Below are 21,430 nucleotides of genomic sequence, written 5' to 3' on the forward strand. Positions count from 1 at the left end.
TACGGTTCGCCCTGCAGCCAGTTTTCACTTGAATTTGTCTTTGCATGTGGCTCATCTACTGCACAGAAAGCTAAATATTTATGAAGTGGGCTGTTAGAAATGATTGTTTTCCTATCCAGGCAGCTGCTGGGAGTGCCAAACTTTGCCTTGTACTAACAATACCGTTGCCTAGCTAATCATGGGCGTCAGGGATGGGTTTGCTGTGCTGATCATCACACGACGGCAGAAGAGATAATGAGCTGCTGGCAAGGATGCATCTGGAATCTGGCCGAGCATTGCATTGCGTGAAATACCGTGTGCTGCTGCTTCCTTCCCAAACCAGGACAATGGATTCCTGTTCCTTAACACAGCATCACCTTGCCCTCTGTAGCTCGATTGGTTTAAGAATGACAAGTTTACACAAAGGGAAGAAAGCACATCTTGGGGAGTTCAAATCCTTTGTAAACTAACCTGGTTTCGTATGCCTGCTCTTGGTGATCTTGTAATGGACAGTATATTTGAGAAATCAGCTTTGAAGTGTAATTTCTTTTGTGGAGGAAGCGAACCTTGGCAGCATGAAAATCCGATTAGCTGTGTGCGGTATGGCATAGCTTTGCAACTAGTCTTCTCCATGTTGGGCTTGCCACAAACTTCATTCTAGTAATGAGGTTGTGCTGATATTTTTAGATGGGATTGCAGGCAGCAAAGTCTTAATAAAACTTTAATTTGCGGACAAGGGTGCTGCTGTTGGGCCTTTCCATGTGGCAGCATTTGAAGGAGAGCAGTGCTTTTTCCCATTGCTGCTACGTTCTTCAGTGTTGGGGATGGTTGAAGTGGAAAGACAGTAAGCGCTATTTATGCCTTCCTGGACACACATACCCTACTTGCAAATTACAGTGATGTTTTGTCTTGCCATCTTGCTCCTGAGCTGTATTGTTATGGTGGAGTTGGGGAACTTTTGTCCTAGTCCCTCCTCCTCTTCAGCTTCCAGGTTTGGATATGCCAGCTGGAGGGTTACCCAGATGTCTGTCAGTTTGTGCTGACCGGTGCTTTGTTCATTTACTTTTCAAATACTGGTTAAGCCAAGGCAGTAAATCATATTTCACCTTTCTTGTCCCGTATGAATAATTTTGTCATTAATTCCTAGAGCTCGGCCCTAGTTTCTTCCAGGGGACATACGTAAGCTGTGTAGATAATGCCTCCATGCAGAGGGAGAGGCTGTGTAGCCTAAGTTGTTGGCTCTTGGTACTTAACAGGCTCCACTCTGATTCCTTATTTGACTTTCAGCAAAGCATGCAAGCCTGCCCTTCATCCTCTCCAGGCTCGTTAATAATGTGAGCTGGACCCAGGCGTGAAGGAAATGTCTATCTCAGAAAAGATCCCTGCTGGGAAAGCCAGGCTGTGAGCAGCTCTGCATTTAACAAACCTAATGGAAATTTACAGGAAGGGCTTAGAGAGCTTAGTGACAGCCATAAAAAGGAAGAAAATAAAAACTTGACTAAGTGGACTTCACTGTCCATGACTGATGCAGTGTGGAGAATTGCAATTTTTCACCCTGAAGCCCTGGGCAGCAAATGTCCTCCTTACTGCATCCACATCCAAGTAGCAACATGCTCCATGCTACAAAGAGCTTCTACCTTATGCACTGGAAAATGTAAAGTGCTTCCAGCATTTCCATGTCTAGAGTTTGATGGAGCAAAAGTTAAATGCTTACATTACCTGAAAAATATTCAGTTCTCCAGTGTAAGCTCTGCTTCTGTGAAATGAATAGTCAGGCCTTGATTTGCAAATCTCCTGGGAAACATCCTGTGAAAGGCTTGCTAATTTACCAAATTCAAGCAATATTTTGCAATGGGAGTTAAAAAACCTTTAGGCTTTCTGAAAAGGGAGATTGCACTGTTTTAAATAGGTGTGGTTAAACCAGTGCAAATCTTAAGCTTTATTGAAAATCTGATTTAAACCAAGGTAATTGTGGTTGCTGCACGCATCTTGTTGTGTACTTAAGTTGGTTTAAGGTGTGATTATGTGACCAAGTTTCTAATGCAAGCATGATCTTAAAACTGGCACTTACCCCATACAATAGCAGCATTTCTTTGATGAAATCTTTGCTTATTAAGAAGGGAAGTGATGATCTTCATATAAAAGGTAGTGCCCAACCTGTCCTGTCTGTTAACTTCAGATATTTGCTTTCCTCACTGTACCTCGATGCACTCTGCCGCATCTCTTCTGTAGCCTCAATCAATCATCCCAAAGGCTGGAAGACTAATGGGGAGTGAGCTGGATGTTGATCTTAGGGCTGCAGAGAGGCAGATGTGGGTTCCAGGTCGGAGAGATGCAGATGAATGCAAAAGAGAACAAAGATTGCGCTGAGGACTTTTATCGCCTGAAGTCTTTTGCAAGAGGTGGAGTTGGGAGAAGGTGTCGGTTAGCTGGCTGAGGGAAGAGGCTGCTGAAAGGTAGCACTGAGGGTGCGGGCTACTGCAGTAGGGAGTGCCAGCTGTCTATTCTGAGCCAGTTTTGTGGTGCTGCAAGGAGGTGTGCTCAGTCCGGGCTAAACAAACAAGTCAAAGCAGTGCTGAGGATGCTGAACTCCCATCATGACCAAGTCTAATGACCTTGGCTTAAGCCCATTCATCAGTGTTCCTGGGGTCGTCAATGGGAGCGGTGGCAGCAGCTGCTACAGGTCCTCCTTTTGGGAAAGGAAGGCGAAGTCCTCGGTTCTCTGGCAGTAAATGAGTAGCTAATAGGACTCTGGCAGTGAAACTTAGTTGATAAATGGCAGCGTTTAAAACCAATGTGCAAAGTCATGTATTAAATGGAATGGCTATTGATTTCACCATCCAGGGAAAGGTGGAAATTGACAGTGTGGAGTTAGAACAGACTTTCCTGTCCAACAACCGGACTGTACAGTAAGTGAGCCTCTGCAGAACAGGTAAGGGCAGGGACAGGAGATTGTAAGCTGACATACTGTGTGTCAGCTTGGTGCCATAATGCTTTTGTAGAAGTGAGATGAGTCAGACTCAAAGAAGCATGCGTGTGCGTGCGTGCACAGGAGTGGAGCTTTCTGGGTAGTACAGGAACACAGCGTTTGGGGGCAGAGAGGAAACACAGCATTGCCAGCTCACATTTTGGCCTAGGGAAGGCTTTGCAGTCTTCTGGTTTCTTGTCTTGGGAGCTGGCAAAGGCAAGCAGGGCACAGGGAGCACCTTGGCGAGGAATACCAGCAGTGTAGGTGGCTGTGGGGACCATGCCTGTACTTTGGAAAGCTTGAAGACGGGTGGAAGGAGAGGGAGAAGAGCATGGGTCTGTTTAGCTCTGTTGTGTAATAGCTGCAGATACCAAGCAAATTAGATTATTTTTTTAATGGAAATTTTGACTACCAGGTCAGAAAGTCTCACTTGCCGAGGGAGTGTGCCACTTCGCAGACAGCGAGTATGACAGCTAAGTCGCAGTATATTAGGCAGGGGATGGAGTAGCCAGAGGGCCTGGCACGGTTTTAGTGACAGGTTACCATCTGTCAGTAAACTCTGAAGCCTTTGTAAATCAGCATCTCCCTGGCAGCTGCTTTCATGGGGTATAATGCAGCTCAGGCCTAGCTCAGCACAAAAGAAAAAATAAAAAAAGCGATGACTGATTGCTTCCTGTAGGCTCCATGCATGGTTTTGTTGACCTAGTTTTCTGCAGCTCTCACCCTTGGTCCCGACCTCAGGTGCTGTCACCCCAGCAGCCTAGCCCTGTGCCCCCAGCACACATGGCTCTCCTCTTGCAGCATCCTCTAAGCTGGGTTCTGGCATCTCATCACAGGGACAACAGCTTTTACATGGACATAAACCACCATATTTCTGCCCAAGCCATAACCAGCTACCAACTATTTGCCCTGAATCCTTCCTTTAAGATTATGGGACTACCCGTAGTTCATGCCCTGGGACCACCTGTGGTGTGATGCAAGTCCAGCTCTTCAGGTGTGGTTTCCTGACCGCTGCACAGTGCTCTTAACTCTCCACCCGGCACCGTCGGGTCTCTGCAGTCCAGCAGCCATCTGGTGGTACCCAGCACCATTTTGAAACCTCCAGGCCAGCTCACAAGGAGCTGGTGGGTCAGCATGGTGTGGCAAAACACTGTACAGAATGTCTTTTCCACAGTAATGCTGCCCGTAGTACTTTGGGAGGCGGGACACAGCAGTAGGTGGGACATCTCCATACCACCTGGGGCTGCACAGCACGTGCCTGTCCTCTGACGCTTGTGTGGCGCAGAGTAAGCTGGATTTGCTCTTACCCTCTTCCAGTCTAAGAGCTGTTGGGCCTTAGAAAGAAATAGGCGCACTTAGAGCATTACAATTATGGTGGTTTAAATTCTGTGATCACTCGTAGCCTTCAGCAGTGGTGTGATGATTAGCTGTGCCTTGTTAACCTCACCTGTTTCTGTGAAGTGACTAGCCAGCCCTGTGTCTTTTGGGGAAATGCGCTGTGAAAGGTTGCCAGAGCTTTGGCTGTTCTGTTAAACTTAGTAGCATTAGCTGTAAAATTCAAGTTTTGGACTTTTCAGACACACACACACAGTTGATGCAGTACGAACTCTTTTGTGGAAATTTGTTAAAACATCCTCTGCATCTGCCCTTGCTCTGCTGTGACTGTCAGTGAGAGGGCTGCACAGAGATTTATTTATAGGCAGAATGAGAACCATTTGTGAAGAAATTATATATTGAATAAGAGCAGGGTTTTACTTAGCATTACCTAGTGCAGGAAATGCTGATAGGCATCATAGAATTGGCCTTCCCATTCCAATTCTTTGTTTAGTCACTTGGAGTTAGGGTAACCTGATTTTATACGCACAGTTGTATGTCTTCATTTCCTGAAAATCCCTCTGCTCCTGTTGCTGTGTCTCAGTGCTAATACTGAATTGAAATGAATGGAATATTCCAGGGCAGTCTGGTTAATAAAGTGCTCTGTGTTTGCAAGGTTGTTGATGGTGGTGAGCCCTTTTAATGAAAATGTGAATTGAGCTCGATCTGCAGTTTCTGTGGGACAGGAATCAACAGTCCCTTGTGCTGAGGGGACATAATATATGTTGGCTGGAATGCTGTCCTGTCATGCTAATATTTTTCCTTCTTTGGTGTTTCAAGGGCCTTAAACTCTGGAGTTGAGTACCACTGGGACCAGCTGAATGAGAATGTCTTCGCTGTGCATTCCAGTAGCAGGAGCACTGAGCGTCCTGGGTGAGTCTCCTGGGTATGGGTTAGAGACGTGACCCTTTCTGCTACTTTCCTTACACCTGACAGCACCACTTCATCTTCTCCTTTGTTCCCTTAGCACTGGCAGCTTTGAATATGCAATTTTTATCCCCCTTTGACACTGCCTAGTTGGGTCACCTGGCCTGCTTCCAGCAAGTGACATTCAGTGCCCAAAAGTGCTGCCAATGATATTGAAGTACTTGTGTCATCCATGGCTTCAGTAATGTCCATGAGCAAGCTGTTGGGAGGAGCAGGTGGGGCTTGATGCATCAAAACCACTGTGCTAAGTAAATGGGCTTTGGAGGATAACTGAGGAACGGGGAGTTTCACAGGGATGAGTGCAAATCCATTGGGCAGACCTGGTGACTGATTTTTCATCCCTTTAGTTTCTGGTCATGGGACAGTTGTTTCTCCGCAATAAACTCTAAAACTAAAGCTAAATCCCTTGACAGCCCTGTTGGCTGCTTCACCCAGTCTGTCCAGTGATGCACACATCAGTTACTCTAAACACAAGGGTGGTGCTGCAGTCCCTTGCTTCTTGCCCCAGCGATGAGTACTTCTCTCTAAGCCAGCTGCTCTCAGCAAGAGGGTGACAGTCTTGTTTATGAGTTGTGAGCTCCAGGATCCCAAGGAAGTTACATGGTAGTGTACAGGGCGGTGTCTATGCTGTCTTCCAGCCTTGGTCTGCTTGAGGGTGAAAAATAAGCAGTATTCTTTATTCTGCCGTGTGAGTGGATATTGCCACTACTCGTGGTTTTTGACGGCACATATCGGTCTTGCATGATGGGCTTAGGAGCAGCTTGAAGGCAGAAATACTGCTCAAGAATGAGCTAGCTCAAAGAGAGAGCAAGAGAAGTACGGGAGGTTTCAAAACCTTATGAAAAAAGGTTGTGAGTGAGGCAGTCTTTCCTAGAATCTCTTTACCTTTCCCAGCACTTACAGCCAGAGGTCAGTTTTGGAAAGCACATTCAAGCTTTGTCAAGAGTCAGCTCTTGTAACGTCATACACGTCAACTATTTGATTCTGAGAAGCTAATGAGCCTTGGGGTGGTTCCTGTTATTTGCTTTTGAGAACAGAGAGTTTCTCTTGTCCGACTGGAATGGGCAGAAATGCCTGCTGGAGTGCGTTCATGTGTGATGCTGACAAACTAGGAGGTCCAGAGGAGGGAAGGGGGGTACAGGCGGTGTCCTCGGGAGTTAAAACCGCCCTGCCGATGTGCAGAGGGAGGTTGTGTGTGTGTGGTCCTGCGCTGCGTGTCGTGTTGCCTACTCAACTCAGTGACCCTGAGACAGAGGAGTTCTGCAGGCTTTGTGATGCTGCAGGGATACCTGTCCGTGCCTGGCAGACATGCTGCTTCTGTGGAAGGGTGAGTGGACTCCCTTAGCTTCAAACTCCAGAGACCAGCCAGCTGAGGCTGGAGAGGGGTATCTCTGTGTGTGTGTGTGTAAATAAGCGCAGTTCGTAATTCCCTCCAGCCCCGTCTGCATAGTGGCTAGCAGGTGCCTGGTGGGAGTGGAGGCAGGAAGAGGCCCAGCTGGGTGCTTCAGTCTTGCTGGAGCACATAGTCTCCAATGCTCCTGCTCTTACTTGTTTTTCTCTCTTTTCAGAACCAGCAGAGCCACATGGAGGACAGACAGGGACATGGGCCTGATGAATGCCATAGGCCTGCAACCCCGAAACCCCCCCACCTCTGTGACTTCGCAGGGTACACAGACCTTGGCGCCTCAGCTGCAGAATGCCGAGACTCAGACAGAGAGGGAGGTACAGGAGCAGGAATCCGCCTCTGCAGGGACTGGGGAAGGTAGGAGCTCAAGCAGTGATCTGTCTGACGGAGCTTACCTGGTGAATGAGGAGGTTCCGCATAGGTTCCACGTCCTGTCAGTGCATTTGGACACTCCTGTTACCTCTTCGGGAAACATTTCTCTAGCCTGATTTTCCAAGATCAGGAGAGTGAATCTGTCCACAGGAATAGAGAAGTTGTCTGTTTCACATACTTTCAGAGGGCTAAATGAACTCTTCTCCAGATCACTGTTGTCTTTGTAGAATCAGTTGTACCAGCATCACTCCTCACGTATTTCCTGAGCTCTAAACAGCAGTAAGGCTGCAAACTGTTAAGAATTATCCTTTCTACCTCTGTGTTAGTTTAGCTTGATCCTTCAGCCTCTGCATCTACAACCTGTGGCAGGCTTCACAAGCTCAGCATCTGGATACAAAATGAAATACCGTAAATCACTTCTGAAAAAGCAGGTATGAGTATTCTGTTTAGTCTGATTGATGACGGCTGTGGTGGGTGTCCAGCTCAGCTATTAAAAAATGTCTCTGGTGTTTTCCAGTCCAGGAAAACTTACCAAGATGTAGGAGCTGGAAGCAGCTGATATGTAATTCTTATACGATGATAAAGTCAGTGATCTTTTAAAAGTGTGGTGATTTTTGTCCAGGTTTCTTGTCCCTGTACTGCTTGAATCAACTCTGAAAGCTTGGCTAGGAAGGAGTTGGGCAGTATATCCATAGGAAAGACAGAGAAAGGCAAGGAGGCAGTTTTGAAGTTGTTGCTTCGTGATGAGCCCACTTGGCTTTGGGAAGCAGCCCATGACGTGCCTGTTTGTGCCTGTATGCTTGCTTGTGCTCTGTCACTCTGAAAGATGCTTTTTGGGCATGTGGCTCCTTCACAGTTTCTGCTGTGCAGTATCCAGCACATGTGATAAGGCTTTGTGTTTCTCTGATCTCGGCTCTTCTGTTCCAAGTTAAGTGGCAAATTCCTGACGTGTGGGGTTTCCCATCTGCTTATCTCAGCAGAGCTGAGATTAACCCCTCTGGAAGGTTAGTACAGTTGAGGGCATGTGAATAAGGCTGCAGCTAGGATGTCTGGACAAATGCTGGACTTGTGGGAACTGGTTCTTCCACTGAATGTGCGTGCAGGCTGAGAACAGGGTACAGTGTGGGACCTTCCCGCATCGAGGCCGTGATGGCTGCTGCTGCGTGCTCCGTCAAACTGCCCGAGTTCTCCAGTGCTGCTTCTCTCTGCTGCTGTTCCGCAATCATCTGAAGGTTTCATTATCTCGTGCTCTTTAATTAACCTTTCAATTTTCAGATCTAGATCATGGTTTTTAACTAGACCATTAATGAGATGAGGAAGGGTTGTCCTTCACCAGTGCCTTGGGCAGGGTATCTCTACAAAGAAGCAAAACATGTAGCATTTGGAAGAAAAGGAGTGTAGTTAAAAAGCTTAGGGCAGAGACTTCTCTTTGTCTCCCTTTCTTGCTTGGAAGAAGATTGGTGGGTTCCACATCTGGTGTGATTTCTGGCTCAGATGCTGACTTGGCACATGTCCCCTTGCAAGTGGCTTTACCTGCAAAATGGGCTGTCACACTCCTGTCTCCTGTACAAGGATCTTAAGACCAAAGGAGTTACTCCAGGACAGACAGATGCACTGGTGATGAGCCAAGCGGTCTTACCCTGTAGTTGATCAGTTCTTGTGCCAGTTGCGTCCTCGATGGAAATCCCTTTGCAAAGGCTCAAATGCAGCTCAAAACAGGGAGCTATCAAGACATTAACTATCAGGAGCGTGTAGGATCCAAAAGACCAACTGTAATCCATGACAGAGGAATAGTACAGGGACCTACCATGAAGCAGAAAAACAAATTTTCAGCTGCTGTTACCAGTGACACCTCAGGCAGCTTGCCAGGGACTTGGGGCATCAGTGGTCTGGCTCATCCAGGAATCCTCATGCTTTGCATTGCACTTCAGCTCCATTGTGCTGCTTGTGGCGTTAAGGTTACTGTTTCTCCAGCATCATAAACTCAGGATGTTTGTCCAGTGTGTTCAGGCAGGCTAGGTTAGATGCTGTGCAGTATTTCTAATGGATAATTTGCCCACTGTACCTGCCATAACTCTGTGCCTGTTGAAAGGGAAACGGTGTTTCCTAATAGCAGGATCTAGACGTCAGGGACAGGAAGGAGGGGGGGGGAATGAAAAAAAGGAAAAAATGTGCTACCGCTAACTTGAGGTGTGACCTAGGGCAAATTATTAATCACCTACCAAATGGGAATAAATCCTCCCATAGTACAGTACACCAGGGGCTGTGAAGATTAATTAGTGTTTTATGTGGAGCTTTGAAGATGTAAATCGCTACGTAAAGGCTTAGCAGTATTATCAGCAGCAGAATGGATAAATCAGATGTGAATCTGAGTAATGTAAAGGAGAGTGGTTTAGTTATCACCTGGGGGGGGGGGGGATGACAAACCAAACAAAAAAAGAAACCACCTCACAAACCAAAAAACCCTTGAATGTTTAATAAAAAACAAAGACAAAGAAAAAGAAAGGCTAGTGCTACCCCTAGGACTGGGTTTCTGTCCTATGTCCTGCCAGCCCCACTGTTGTGGGGAATTCTGGCTCAGGGCATTTCTTGCAGATATGTGCTTACTGAAGAAAAAGAAAAAAAAAAGTATGCAGAATTACATCAGAAATCTAATTAAGCTCTGTGCGGGTATAAATAGTTTCCTTTTCTCATGCAAAGCTCTGCGGGGACTTTGCTGTTCTGATTATCTTTCTACCTCCTTTGGAGGAATGAGTATATGATGACTTTATTAGAAGTGAATCCCTCTAATGTCTGTATTTTTTTGTTTTGCAGCAGTTAACTGCCTTGTGAACTCTGCTCCCAAGCCACACATAAACCAAAGGAAGTTATTGTTGAGAGGAGAGGTACCAAGAAATGCCTTAAACAGTGTTTCAGCTGTCTCCTGCTTCCTTTTAAGCTGACAGACACAGTGGAAACAGCGATGGAGTTGTGACTTTGAGGCACTCTTAATTAGAAACAATCTGTTGGGAGTTATACTGTACTTTCCCTTCCAAATGGGCAGGCGTGATGGGGGAGGGATCTGCATTTTACTGGCAAATGAAATCTCACTTAAAAACAAACAAAAATCCCTAATGAGTTTAATGGCCCAAAGTTCTAACCTTTAGAAGTTGTAATTCCCAGTCCAGACTGGACCAGGCTGTGGCTGCTGCTGGATCTGCGGAGTAGGGTGCAAGTGGCAGTAAGTGTCAGGGACTGCAGCTGCGCAAAAGGTGCTGCAGGACACTTGTTTGATTGTGCACCTGTGCTGTCCCCTGGCTACTGGCATTATATCAATACATCTTTCAGGTAATCCAGTTGATCAAAAAGAAAAAAAAAATAACCCACACTCAAAACCAACTTGATGGAAATAACTGCAAGGCAATTGTCATCTCGGTTCCTCTCACCTGCATTGTCTTTGGGGGCTTAAAATTCAGATCGCTAGCTCAGTGTTCAGTGTGCAAGTAGGCACGTGTTAGGAACTCCTGAAATTGCAGCTGTTGGAAGACGTGCTGTGCTGCCAGGGGGCTGCTGCTTTGCCTGTCTTTGGGGGAACAATGTGTTGACTGCTGTCACACCATACACAGTTTTTAACCGATTTGGTCCAAGCGTTTCTTACGAGCCGGTACAAATTGCCTTCACATGCAGCTGCTTTCAGAGGTTGTAGCAGATGCTTTTGAGAAGGAAAAAGGTGGTAAAATGAAGGCTTGAGTTTGTGGGATTCAGTCTGCTCAAACCGTTAGCAGTGAAAGGAGAGCACACGCAAGTGAAACTTCCTTGATGTGAGCAAAGCATCCTGAGGATGCCTAAGGAGCATGTGTAAGCAGAGTCAGTGTGCCTGCACATGATGTCATTTATTTAATCTGAGGCATTAGGAACATGTGTTGGGGGCTGCACAGGCAGGAATACCTTGTCCCCAACCAAGCCTTACGAATGCTAAAAAGAAACATGTTTTACGTTAGCTGAACATTTTCTTGCAATGCTGTCGTCAGATGTGATGTGACTTTGGTGCGATTAGCGTGGCAGTGGGAACCAGGATGCCAGGGATCAGCTTCCCGATCTGCTTCTCATTCTCCAAGTAGAAACGTGGGTAGATCCCTTAGCCTTTCTTCTGCCCATCCATCTGTAGAATGTGCGTCATATGTCCTGTAGAACTGCACATTTCGGTTTCTCTTTAAAGCCCTCTGAAAAGCACTACCTAAAAACCAGAATTAGGCTCTAGAAGCATGTACTTTGTAAGCCTTTACAGTGTGAGCTGCTCCAAGTACCTGGCTCTCTTGGGATTAAATTATGGGGGCTACTTTTAAACTGTCATTACAAAAATAAGTTTCTCTCATACAAATCACCAAGATAGTGCTATGAAATGTGTTACAAGTCAAAGCAGTTGTGCCTTTTCTGAGTTTGGTGGAGTTGTTTGCATTAGCTACCAAAGAAAGGAACTGTGAACGTGCTTCTGAGCTTGGCTGGGGAGAAAAGTAACTGGTAGTATTTCTTCTGGCACTAAGGGAGATGTGATTATTCATAGCTGGTTATGCTGTGCTGTGACCCTCCCTTTCCTGTTCTTATGCAAGGAGTGAATTCATTTAAAAATGCTGATATTTTTATCTTTGAGCATCTGAATTAGTGGGTCAGCTCACACCTCAGAGCTATTATTCCATGTTCTCTGAAGACTTCGATATCTCTGCAGTGCTTACTCTTAGTTCTAATTTTGATGCTTTGTTTGCAAGCATGGCTACTAGCTACTGCTGGTTTTAGTAAGAGGAAAGCTGAAAATAGGAATAAAATTCAAGAGCAATGTCAGTGCAGCCACAGAGGAGCCTGATCTCTTCTTGCTTCTGTGGGCTTTGCAGTTTATCAGGTGCCTGCCATCCATGCCCAGAGATAAACAAGTTGTGTTCCCCATAAGGACTGCAGAGACCGCTTTGTTTAAGAGTGGAAACTCTCCTGCCTTGTGCCCAGCTCCACTGAAAGTTTGCCAGATGTTTCACCTTTTGTAGTTGTCTGTATCAGACTCTTGTCTTGCTGGCATAGCCTGGCAGAGGACTTCTAAAGAGATGCATTAGCTGGGGAGTATTTTGTTAAATGTTGGAGCCAGTCAGCTAGATTGATAGAGATCCCCTGGCCTTTGGGATAATTACTCTCAAGAGTAATGTTTTGTGTCTGTGTTTGGGATAGATGGGGTTTTGGGCGTCTGGAAAGGTCACTTCTGTTAAAGTAGGAAAGGTTTGTAGAAACTGTAGGCACAGCACTAGTACTTGTGTTGTGGGTGGGGGCATTCCTGCCCTGTCAGGCACAGAACTTGTGTCCCTGTCCAGAAAAAGATGCCAACTTGCATCCTGCTCTGTGGTGGATTCTGATAAAAGGACAGCCGAGGTGCAGGGTGAGTTGGCAGGTGTTAGGCTTACGTGGGCACTTCACACGCTGGAGCTGGTTCGCTCAGTTTTCTAGATTATGCCTGTAGTGCTCTGTGAGGTTTTTCTGTTTTTCTGACCCTAGAAGGTGGGCTTCTAGAAGAACGAGAACTTAAGATAAAGGACTTGACAGAGCCTGGGAGATCAGAATGTAGTTTTGAGCATAAAATGAGAAGAGGAATTGCTCTCTCCATATGGTGAGTTAGGGGTGCTGACTTGGCCTGCCCCCGCGCCAGCTCGGGCTCACGCTCTGGGTGTGCCTGAACCCTTTGGAGCCTGAAAAAAGCATCACGAGCCGTGGGTTTCTCTCCACCCTGGGTTTGTTCGGCCGGTGCTGCAGGGAATGGTGCTTGGCCACTGCAGCAAGTTGAAACTTGTAGCAGCCTGAGGTGTGGGGTTTGCAGCGTCGCTGCGGGTTTGGGTGAGTGCCTGTGTGCGGGCTCGGAGCCTCCCCCAAGCAGCAGTTAGCTTGCTTCGCCTGCGCCGAGCACTGATGTAGTCTGCACTGGCAGCCTGGTGAAAGAACATGTGTGGGAGTCACCAGGCAGGAGAAACGGGCTGTATGTGAGTCTGTGCTGTAGCTCAACTCAGGGCAGTGGCACAGGGGGCTTTGCTCTGAACCAGCCAGCCAAAGTCATGTCGGAGCCTGAGAGGGAAAAGGGGACATCAGCCCCCGAAGCAGATGTGCTTGCTGGCTGCTGGCGCGGCGAGGCTCACCTGGCGCTGGACGGGCTTGGCTTTCTGGGGTTGCCAACACTGCGTTACCTCTGTGCTCGTCATCTGAAGGCTCGTGACTTGCTGATTTCTGCTGTGGCACCAGCTCTCGCCTGTTTTCTGAGCGAGCAGCTGCCTCAAGTGGAAATTCAGCCGTGGCACGTGGTAATTAAGGGGCAGGGAAGAGCAGTGGGTGCCGTGGTGTGCGCTGCCTCCGTGGACTCCTGGTGAAGCATGTTTGTAACGCTGAGGTGCGTTGGTGGGGGATCCTTGCTGATCTGCTGTTCCAGTGCTCCTGTATCGGGCTAGTTCATAGTAAGTGATCTGTCAAGAGCCGAGTACCTGCTGTCTCCAGCCTTGTGTAGGTAGGGCTGGCTGGCGTGTCTCTAAGCCAGGTTGCACATCTTGGCTTTCTCAAGCTTCCTCTCTGGCCCGGCCACATGGTTGGTAACAAAGTGCTTATGACTGTGCCCCCAGAGCTGTGCACCAAAACTGTGCCTGTCAAACCTTCCACTTGCTTCTGCTCGTGATTAATGCTTCAGTATGCCCCTGCATACGTGTGTTTCACACGGCAGCTTCCAGTCTCCTAGCTGCCTCTGCTCTCAGCCTTTGTGCTGGTCAGCCAGGTTCCTGGCATGACCTAGTTCATGCGTCAGCTGCATCCTGAGCAGGATTTCTCCGCTAGAGTTGTGGGTCAGGCTTGTGTGCCCAGGGGCTATTCTTGCTCGCTCCTCTAGGCTTTGCTCCAGATTCTCATGTGATTACTGTTGTCTCCATGGTCTCACTGATGCTCTAACCAAGGAGCTATGTAATTGCTGTATGGATAGTGGATGTAGCAGGCTTACTACATTCCTAGCAGAAAGGGACTTAATTCTACTTGAGAGAATTAAATTTGCCCTTAATGTCCATAGTATTTCGACAGCAGGGCAGTATGTCAGCAGACTCGCTTGAAGATTAAATTAGCCGTACCCTGTGGTGGAGGAAGCTGGTGGTGTTTGATGCAAGTACCACTGAGCCGATGAGGAAAGGGAATAAGCTGTCACTGACTTGACTGCACAACGTGTTAACAGCTTTAACTATCTCACTGTTTAAAAAAATAACCTCTACGATGGCATGGTGTAGACTGCTGGATACCCCAGCTCTCAAGTTGGATACATGAGCTCTACCCCACAGCCCCAGGCGTTTTTCTCTTCCTAGTCAGTGTGGCATTTTGTTTTTTATTGTGTTTTAACTCCTGCCTACATCTAGCCTTGTTGACGTTTGTGTTCATTTCCTTGGTGCCAGGAGAGCTCATGGCTTTCTCCTCTCCTCTAATCAGCATTGTGATAGCTTCGTGGAGCTGGGAGTGAGATTTATCTCTTTAATAAGAATCATCAGGATCCCACTGTGGAATGATTCTTGCAGTTTATGATTACAGATTGTTTTCCCCAGACAGTCTGGGTAGGGTTTGTAGCAGAAGGAGGATGCTGGGAAACAGAACTGGGCTGGACTTGCCTGCCATGGGGATTTAATCTCCTACGTGGACTATTTTTCTGCGAGATTTTGTTCTTCAAAAGTAATCTTCAGCAACCAAGGCATCTTGCCTCGTGCACCAGAGTTGCTTCTGCTTTCTCTTGCAGGTGAAGGTCCAGAATATGGGGCCAGTGGGGAGGATGCGCTGAGTAGGATCCAAAGGCTGATGGCAGAAGGGGGCATGACCGCTGTGGTCCAGCGGGAGCAGAGCACCACCATGGCGTCCATGGGTGGCTTTGGCAACAACATCATCGTGAGCCACCGGATCCACCGCAGTTCTCAGACTGGTGCAGAGTCCACCGGAGCTGAGGGCACGTCAGCACAGCAGTCCACCTCACAGCAGCTGGCAGCTGAGCTGGAGGGACGGATCCTTTCAGAGTCTATGCAGCTGTCAGAGCACAGCCTGAGCCCGCGGACAGCCCCTAGCAGGAGTGAAGGACAAAGCGCTGGTGACCTGGACCTGCCAGAGCAGGCCCAGTCCTCCATGGACACTGAGGGACCAATGGAATACAGTGACCTAACTAATAATAACCATCTTCCTGACAGTACCAACTTCTATAGTAATGACAGCACCAGTGGGGAGTCGCAGAACAGGTAGAGATTGAGTTGTGTGTTGGTGCTACCCTTGTACTGCTCAGCAGAGACCTGTACCTCACAGCTGGCCAGGAGCTGGAAGAGTAGGGACGTGTAGCTTGGACAGGGTTGCTGGTGATTCAGAGGGCTTCTCCATCCCGGGTGGGCGGGAAGGGATAAAAACTGCAAAGGAGGCCATGGGGAAGAAAGCGTATTTGACTTCCAGCGTTCCCACTGCTGAAGAGTTAACAGGAATATGAACCGTACTGGCTGCACATCACCTAGATTTTGAAGCCCCATGGGATCCCCTGCAATTCGGTCATTGTCATCCTTTGTAAAGCTTCTTTCCTTTTCTCTTTCCTGCCCTTTTATGCCCAGGGGCTAATCAGTAGAGTGGAGAAAGGGAAGGGGGCCTGCTGCATCCTTCTGGAGACAGGCAATCCTACTGAGCAAACCTGGGCGTGATGCTCCAGCTCCCTTGCTGGAGTGGAGGGGTCTTCCAGGCCACAGTCCTGCTCCGTGGCACAGCACTGCTCCCCCCTCAGTGTGTGGTGTTCCAAGACCCATCCTGCTGTGCTGTGGTCTTTTCTGGGAAGAACTGGCCTTTGCCAAAACCTGTGTGGCTTGGGATCTGCTCACAGGTGGAGATCCTTCCTTTTTAGATAGATAGTTTAGTACTTGGCAGGAACCTGAGCAGAGCTGCTGTATAGATGGGTAGAGGGACAGGGGCTCCTGCACTCTAGTCAGGATGCAGTTCACGCAGGGACGTTCTAAGCTGTGCCAATATTAACACGAATGAGCCATCCCAGTGGTTTCATGGTGCCAGGACTGAGCTGCACCTCCTTGGCAGGGGGCAGGAAGTGTCTTGCAGCTCCAGGCCAGGGTGTGAGGTATGGGTCTGTGATGTGTAAGGTGTTGCATGTGAAATCTTGACCTTGTACATGTAGTTTCTAGTGGAGAAATCAAGGTTCTGATATTTTGTTTTTAGTCTCAAATGTGATTTTCCTTTTCGTTTGTAACTCTCCATCCCTAGCAGGCTTGTGGAGGAAGGACGGGGAGAGCGTGAGTGCTAACGAGGGAAACACCAAAGATCAATGTCATTAAAATATGACAAACCCTTGCTTGACCTACTGTCTTCATTTGTGTGACGGTTGTCTCTGTGTTCGGCCCTGGGACAGGTACAGCCAGCTCAGAAGCTCAAGGTAGCTTAAAAATGTCAGATGGTGACCACCCCCTTCCCAGAAGGAAAGCAGGTTCAGCCTTTGAGTTGAAAGCCCAAAACTGGGAAATAGGGAGGAGCATTTGGGAGTCTGGACTGCAAATCACCTTTTAACCAGCCTGGAGATGAGCAGGTGCTTTGGCTTTTCCCATCATTCAAGCACTGCAGTAGGGAGAAAGAGGAGCGTTTCTCCAGTCCCACTTAAAAAGGTAGGTAGAGATGCAGCGCTGTCCATCTTGGGCAAGTGGAGGGTGGTCTGTCTTGCTGGCCTCTCCGAGCAAAAAAGGGGTGCAGCATCTGGCTGTTCTGGACAAAGGGACGTGTCCCCAGCGTTACCGCTCTGCGGTGAGGGATGCTTCCCCTGCTGTGTGAGCACCTGCCGGCAGCTGGTGCACTCCTGCCTGGCTCCTCCGGATTCTGTGCTGCAAAAACATTACGATAAATAAGGCTGTCATTAGGCAGCACTCAAGCTCCCAGTCAGAAGAGTCTGTTAGAGAACATTAGGCAAATCTTTTAAATCACAGCCTGGAAATGAACCTTAAATCAAATCAGCTGCTGCCAGGCCTCATTGCAGAGTGTTAATGAGGCTCTAAAACCTGCCCTGAGCCAACCACATCCCTGATCTGACACAAGAGCAGCCTGAAAAACGGGATTCCCTTGTGTGGCGAGGAAGGTTTCATGCATCCCTGTGTTGCCTCAGTGTGGGGTGGCCTGAGGATGTGCTGGCGCTCGGGAGCTGCGATGCCTCAGCTGAAGGCTGGGGCAGACAGGGCGGTGCAGGTCTAGGCAGAGCTGTTTACTGCTCTGCTTGAAAACAAACTGAAACAGACCCTGGGAAAAAAAATGCTTCAGCTCAGCCTGGCATCTCGTCTTCCTTCTCCCTGCACAATTCCTGGAAGAGTCTTGAGGACCCATTCTGGGTAGATGTGTTGCAGAGCATTTACAAATGTCCATTTCCATAGCGAGAGCCAAGCCACCTCCAGAAAAATTTCCATCGCGGCTGGGGAAGGGTATTCTGGGATGCCGCACTTTAGCGTTGGCAGGATCTCAGAGGCCTGGCATGCACGTGGCTCTGCGTGCCGGCTGCGCTGCGGTGCAGAGCCCCCAAGCCTGCTGTGCCGAGGGCTTCCCCTCGCTCCAGCCCTGCGCCCGCAGAAACGGGGCCGAGCTTGTGGCGAGCTCCAGCAGGGGCCAGAGCAAACCGCAGCTGCTGCCTTTGACGCCGACTCAGGACATCTCTGAAGCAGCTTTTCATTTGATGCTTGTAAGGGAGGCTCCTCCAGATGAGGTAAGGATGGGTACCTGATCAGAGCCGGCAGCTTTGATGTTTCTCCTAACCTGCTCTGTAGCTCTGGGCTGGTGGCTGGTACAGCCTTCGGGCAGGAAGGGTCTGTGGGTGGGCTTGATCTTCAGGTGCCGCCTTGGACGTGCTTTGTGGGTGACCCACTGTGGCCACATAGCTAAGCGGGTGCTCTCAGTGGTGGTGGGCTCGCATGTAGGAACAGTTTGGGTTTAGAGTTTCAGACCTAGAATCTGCCAAGCTCAGTTTCTGTCCCTGCCTGAGACCTGAGGGAGGGATGGGGTGGGAAGAGGAGGGACAGGATGGAAAACTGAGCACACTTACGCCATGGCTCACTTCCCCCCCGCCAATACAATTTTCTTTCTTGTGCTTTCCATGTCGCTTGGTGGAAAAAACCTCTGTGCCTTGGACTACCCTGTCGCGGCCCAGGCATCTTCCTTGGTTGGGTTGGGCAGTGCTGAGCTGACCTGTACCCAAGCAATACACCTGATGAGCTTGCAACATCCATATGATGCCCTGAGGCCTGGAGCCCCCCCCCCCCCCCCCCCCCCCCCCCCCCCCCCCCCCCCCGTGCAGGACTGCAGGCGGTGGGATTGCCCACGTCCAGGACAAGCGCAGCAGCAGCACCAGGCTCCTTCCCCAAACCTCGCAGCTCACCCGCTCGCTGCAGTGTGGCAACGCAGCGCTGAGGCAAGCACCCTGCCAGGAGCAACGTGGAAACAACGAGAGCTGCCCGAGGAAACCAAGCCAGAGCTGTGAATGCTTGCTGGACCAATTTAGGAGGCAAAATGAGAGCTTTGCTGCGTAGGAGCAGGAAATAATCTTAAAAACCAAAAGCTTTTCTCAGCCTTAGCCTGTCAGGAGCCTTTAAATGTGCTAACAAAATCCTGGGGAAAGGAGGAATACGGTGCAGAGAATTTTATTTAGCTTTCAAAAGGCTTTTGATAAAGTCCCTCACAAGAGGCTGTTAAAGAAACTTGGTCACCTCAAAGGTGAGGGGTAGAGTCCTCCTGGCATGGAAGCTGTTTGAGGTGGGAACTGCAGTCAAAAGTAACAGGCGGCTCTTGGCATGGAAAGAGGTTAATGGTGGGTTGGTCAGGTTCCGTAGGAGCCAGTGTTCTCTGAAAGCCCTAATGAGCTAGAAGAGGAGGGGAACAGGTGAAGATAACAAGATTATTTAGGTTAGCTAGGAAGAGAGAAGGTGCCAGAAGCCTGGGGCAGTAGGAGGAGGTAATGGTTGGAACTGCTCTCCTGGCTTCTGTATGAAACCTTCACAGCGCTAACCTCCACGGGCACCGCCAGCCGGTGAGCACTGCCTGGAGGGGAGACCTGGGGTCCCACGGAGGGTTGCCGAAGCCCTGGCAGGTGGTACAGCGAAGGAGCGAGACCCGCTTGTCCCTCCAAGTCCTGTGTTTGCTGCCCTTTCTCCTTCGCTGGCCTGTCGTTCCATCTCCAGCACCTCTGTTTGACTCCACCTGGAAGTCCCGTGCCATACCCACGCTGCGGGGTGTCTGTGGGGTGTCCCTGTCTCTGGGTGGTGCTGGGACCTCTGCTCTATGTGACGGCCAGGAGCTGTGCTGGGCGGGAAGGAGAGGGCAGGGAGCAGGGCACAGCTGGATGCGTGCAGGGAGTCCCTCTCTGCGCTGCCGACGCCAAGCCCCGTGGCCAGCCCCTCTGCCCGCTGCTCAGGCCGCTGGCTGGGGAGCAGCTGCCCTCTCCGCTCGATCCCAATCTGTCAGACAAGCTATTCTCCAGCAGGAAAAGGCAAATTAATTAAAGCGTGCAGCATGTGAGCCATCCACCTCTAATTGGGATTTCGGTGTGCAGCGTGTAAATGTCACGCTGCCGCGGCGTGGAGGGGGCCCTTGGCACACGAGGGGGCCGGGGGAGGTGGGGGCTGGCAGCCTTTCATTTCCAGCTGCCACCCTCTGCCAGCCAATTAGTGTCGGTGCCCCTTTCTCCTCGCCGCCGGGAGCAGAGGCTTCTCTCCTCCTTGCCTTGCTGCCGCTGTGCAGCTCCTGCCGTGGTAATGGGCGAGAGGCTGGTTACAGCCCGATGAGCGCACGCCGGCGAGCACGGGGATTTGTTTCCCCACGGTGTCTCGAACAGAAGCGCCTCTCATCTGTTCTCGATTAGCTCCCTCGACTCCTGTTTGTTTTGCCTTTCAAGCAGTTGTTGCTGGCGCGTAGCACCAGTAGAAGCTGGCAGGGATCAAGCTGTCCTTCCCAGGACGCCAGCCCTGGGCATCAGCTCCCTCCCAGCCAGGAGCTGGTGTCACGGAGAGCGCACCGTGAGGCTTCCCCGCTACCTCCCCATCCAAAAATCAAAGCGCTCCTGCTTGGCCTCCGAGCATCTCCATGCCGGGGTCTTGCCTGCCGGTTCAGACCAGGCTCCTCCAGCTCGGTGGTGCCGGGGGGGGGGGCACTGGGAAGCCCAAGTGCTGCACGGCCAGAGCTCAGATCACTTGGTGGGATGGGCAGGGTGTGAGCGGTGGGAGATGTGAGCCCAGCAGGGAGCAAATGCCACCGCTGGAAAAGGCAGCCAGGTACTGAGGTCTCCTGTTGCTGAAGCTGGACCAGTGCTGGTGTGGGGAGACGCAGTGGGCTCTGCCACCCCAGCGAGCCTTCGCTTCAGCTCTGCATGGCAGGGCAGTGAGCTGCGGGCTGCTACCTGGGGTTTGGCAGCCACTGAGGCTTCTCCTGCTGTCCTTGTGTCCAGCCCTGCTCCAGCTTGGCTGCTGCAGTTGGACTCTGGAATCCCTGCTCTTCCCAAGTGCAGGAAACACCCAAGGCTCCTCGGTCCTCACTTCTACCCTCCAAGCTCCTAACTCCAGCTTTACTGGGGTAAATAGCAGATGCTGTGCAAAAATACGAGATCTCATGGTAATTTAGGCTCGATCCTTTCTGTTTCTTAGGCTCAGCTGTATTTCCAGGCCAATATTCCCACCCACATGGGTGCCATGGGTACAGCTTTCCCCAGACCCCTCCTCTGTGCTATGAGAATGGCAGGCCAGCAGCGCCCCAGGTCACCTGGAACATTGCTTGGCACACACAGCAAGCACTGTCCTCACGTCTGCACCGCTCGTTGCAGCTCCTGGGGGAGAGGGGAGCCTCGAACAGCTGGGAGAAAACAGGAGACCAGGACACGTTATGGCGGGGCTCTGTACATGCTCTGTTCTGAGTAAATCAGGGAAATGAGAAGAGGGTAAAGGGAGCAGGAGGGGTTCAGCCAACAGCTCCTGATCATGAAATCACTGAGGTTGGAAAAGACCTTTAAGGTCGTAAAGTCCAACTGCTAAGCCAGCATGGCCAAGCCCACCACTGTGCCTGACCACCCTTTCCATGATTTTTTTTTTTTTCCTGATATCCAATCTAAGCCCCTCCTGGTGCAACTTGAGGCTGTCTCCTCTTGTCCTACAGTTACTGGGCATCTCTCTCGGGGATAATGTGGATGTTCCTAGGCCTGTGGGGGAAGCCAGAGTAAATGACCAGTAACTGCCTTCCCTGCCCTTCAAGCAGAGCACCAGCCTTTCTGCAGCCCAGGAGAGCAGCCTTGCCCTTGGGCACCAGCCCCCAGGCGCATGGGGGAGCCCCAGCAGCACAGGGCTGCTGCTGGGGGGGGCATGGCGAGAGCCCCCACCCGGGCACCCTCCTCCCCA

General features: G+C 50.0%; 1 protein-coding gene across 1 annotated transcript in view; it reads left to right on the plus strand.

The window, feature by feature from the left end:
• Positions 1–16,373, plus strand: part of AMBRA1 (autophagy and beclin 1 regulator 1) — a 135,668-nt gene extending 119,295 nt beyond the window's left edge. The window contains 3 exon segments of the mRNA XM_037393884.1: positions 5,102–5,194; positions 6,817–7,010; positions 14,788–16,373. Coding sequence (XP_037249781.1) covers positions 5,102–5,194; positions 6,817–7,010; positions 14,788–15,278 — 778 coding nt within the window. The 3' untranslated portion in view covers positions 15,279–16,373.
• Positions 16,374–21,430: the final 5,057 nt, after the last annotated feature.

The sequence above is a fragment of the Falco rusticolus genome, chromosome 7, assembly GCF_015220075.1.
Source record: "Falco rusticolus isolate bFalRus1 chromosome 7, bFalRus1.pri, whole genome shotgun sequence".
Taxonomy (NCBI): domain Eukaryota; kingdom Metazoa; phylum Chordata; class Aves; order Falconiformes; family Falconidae; genus Falco; species Falco rusticolus.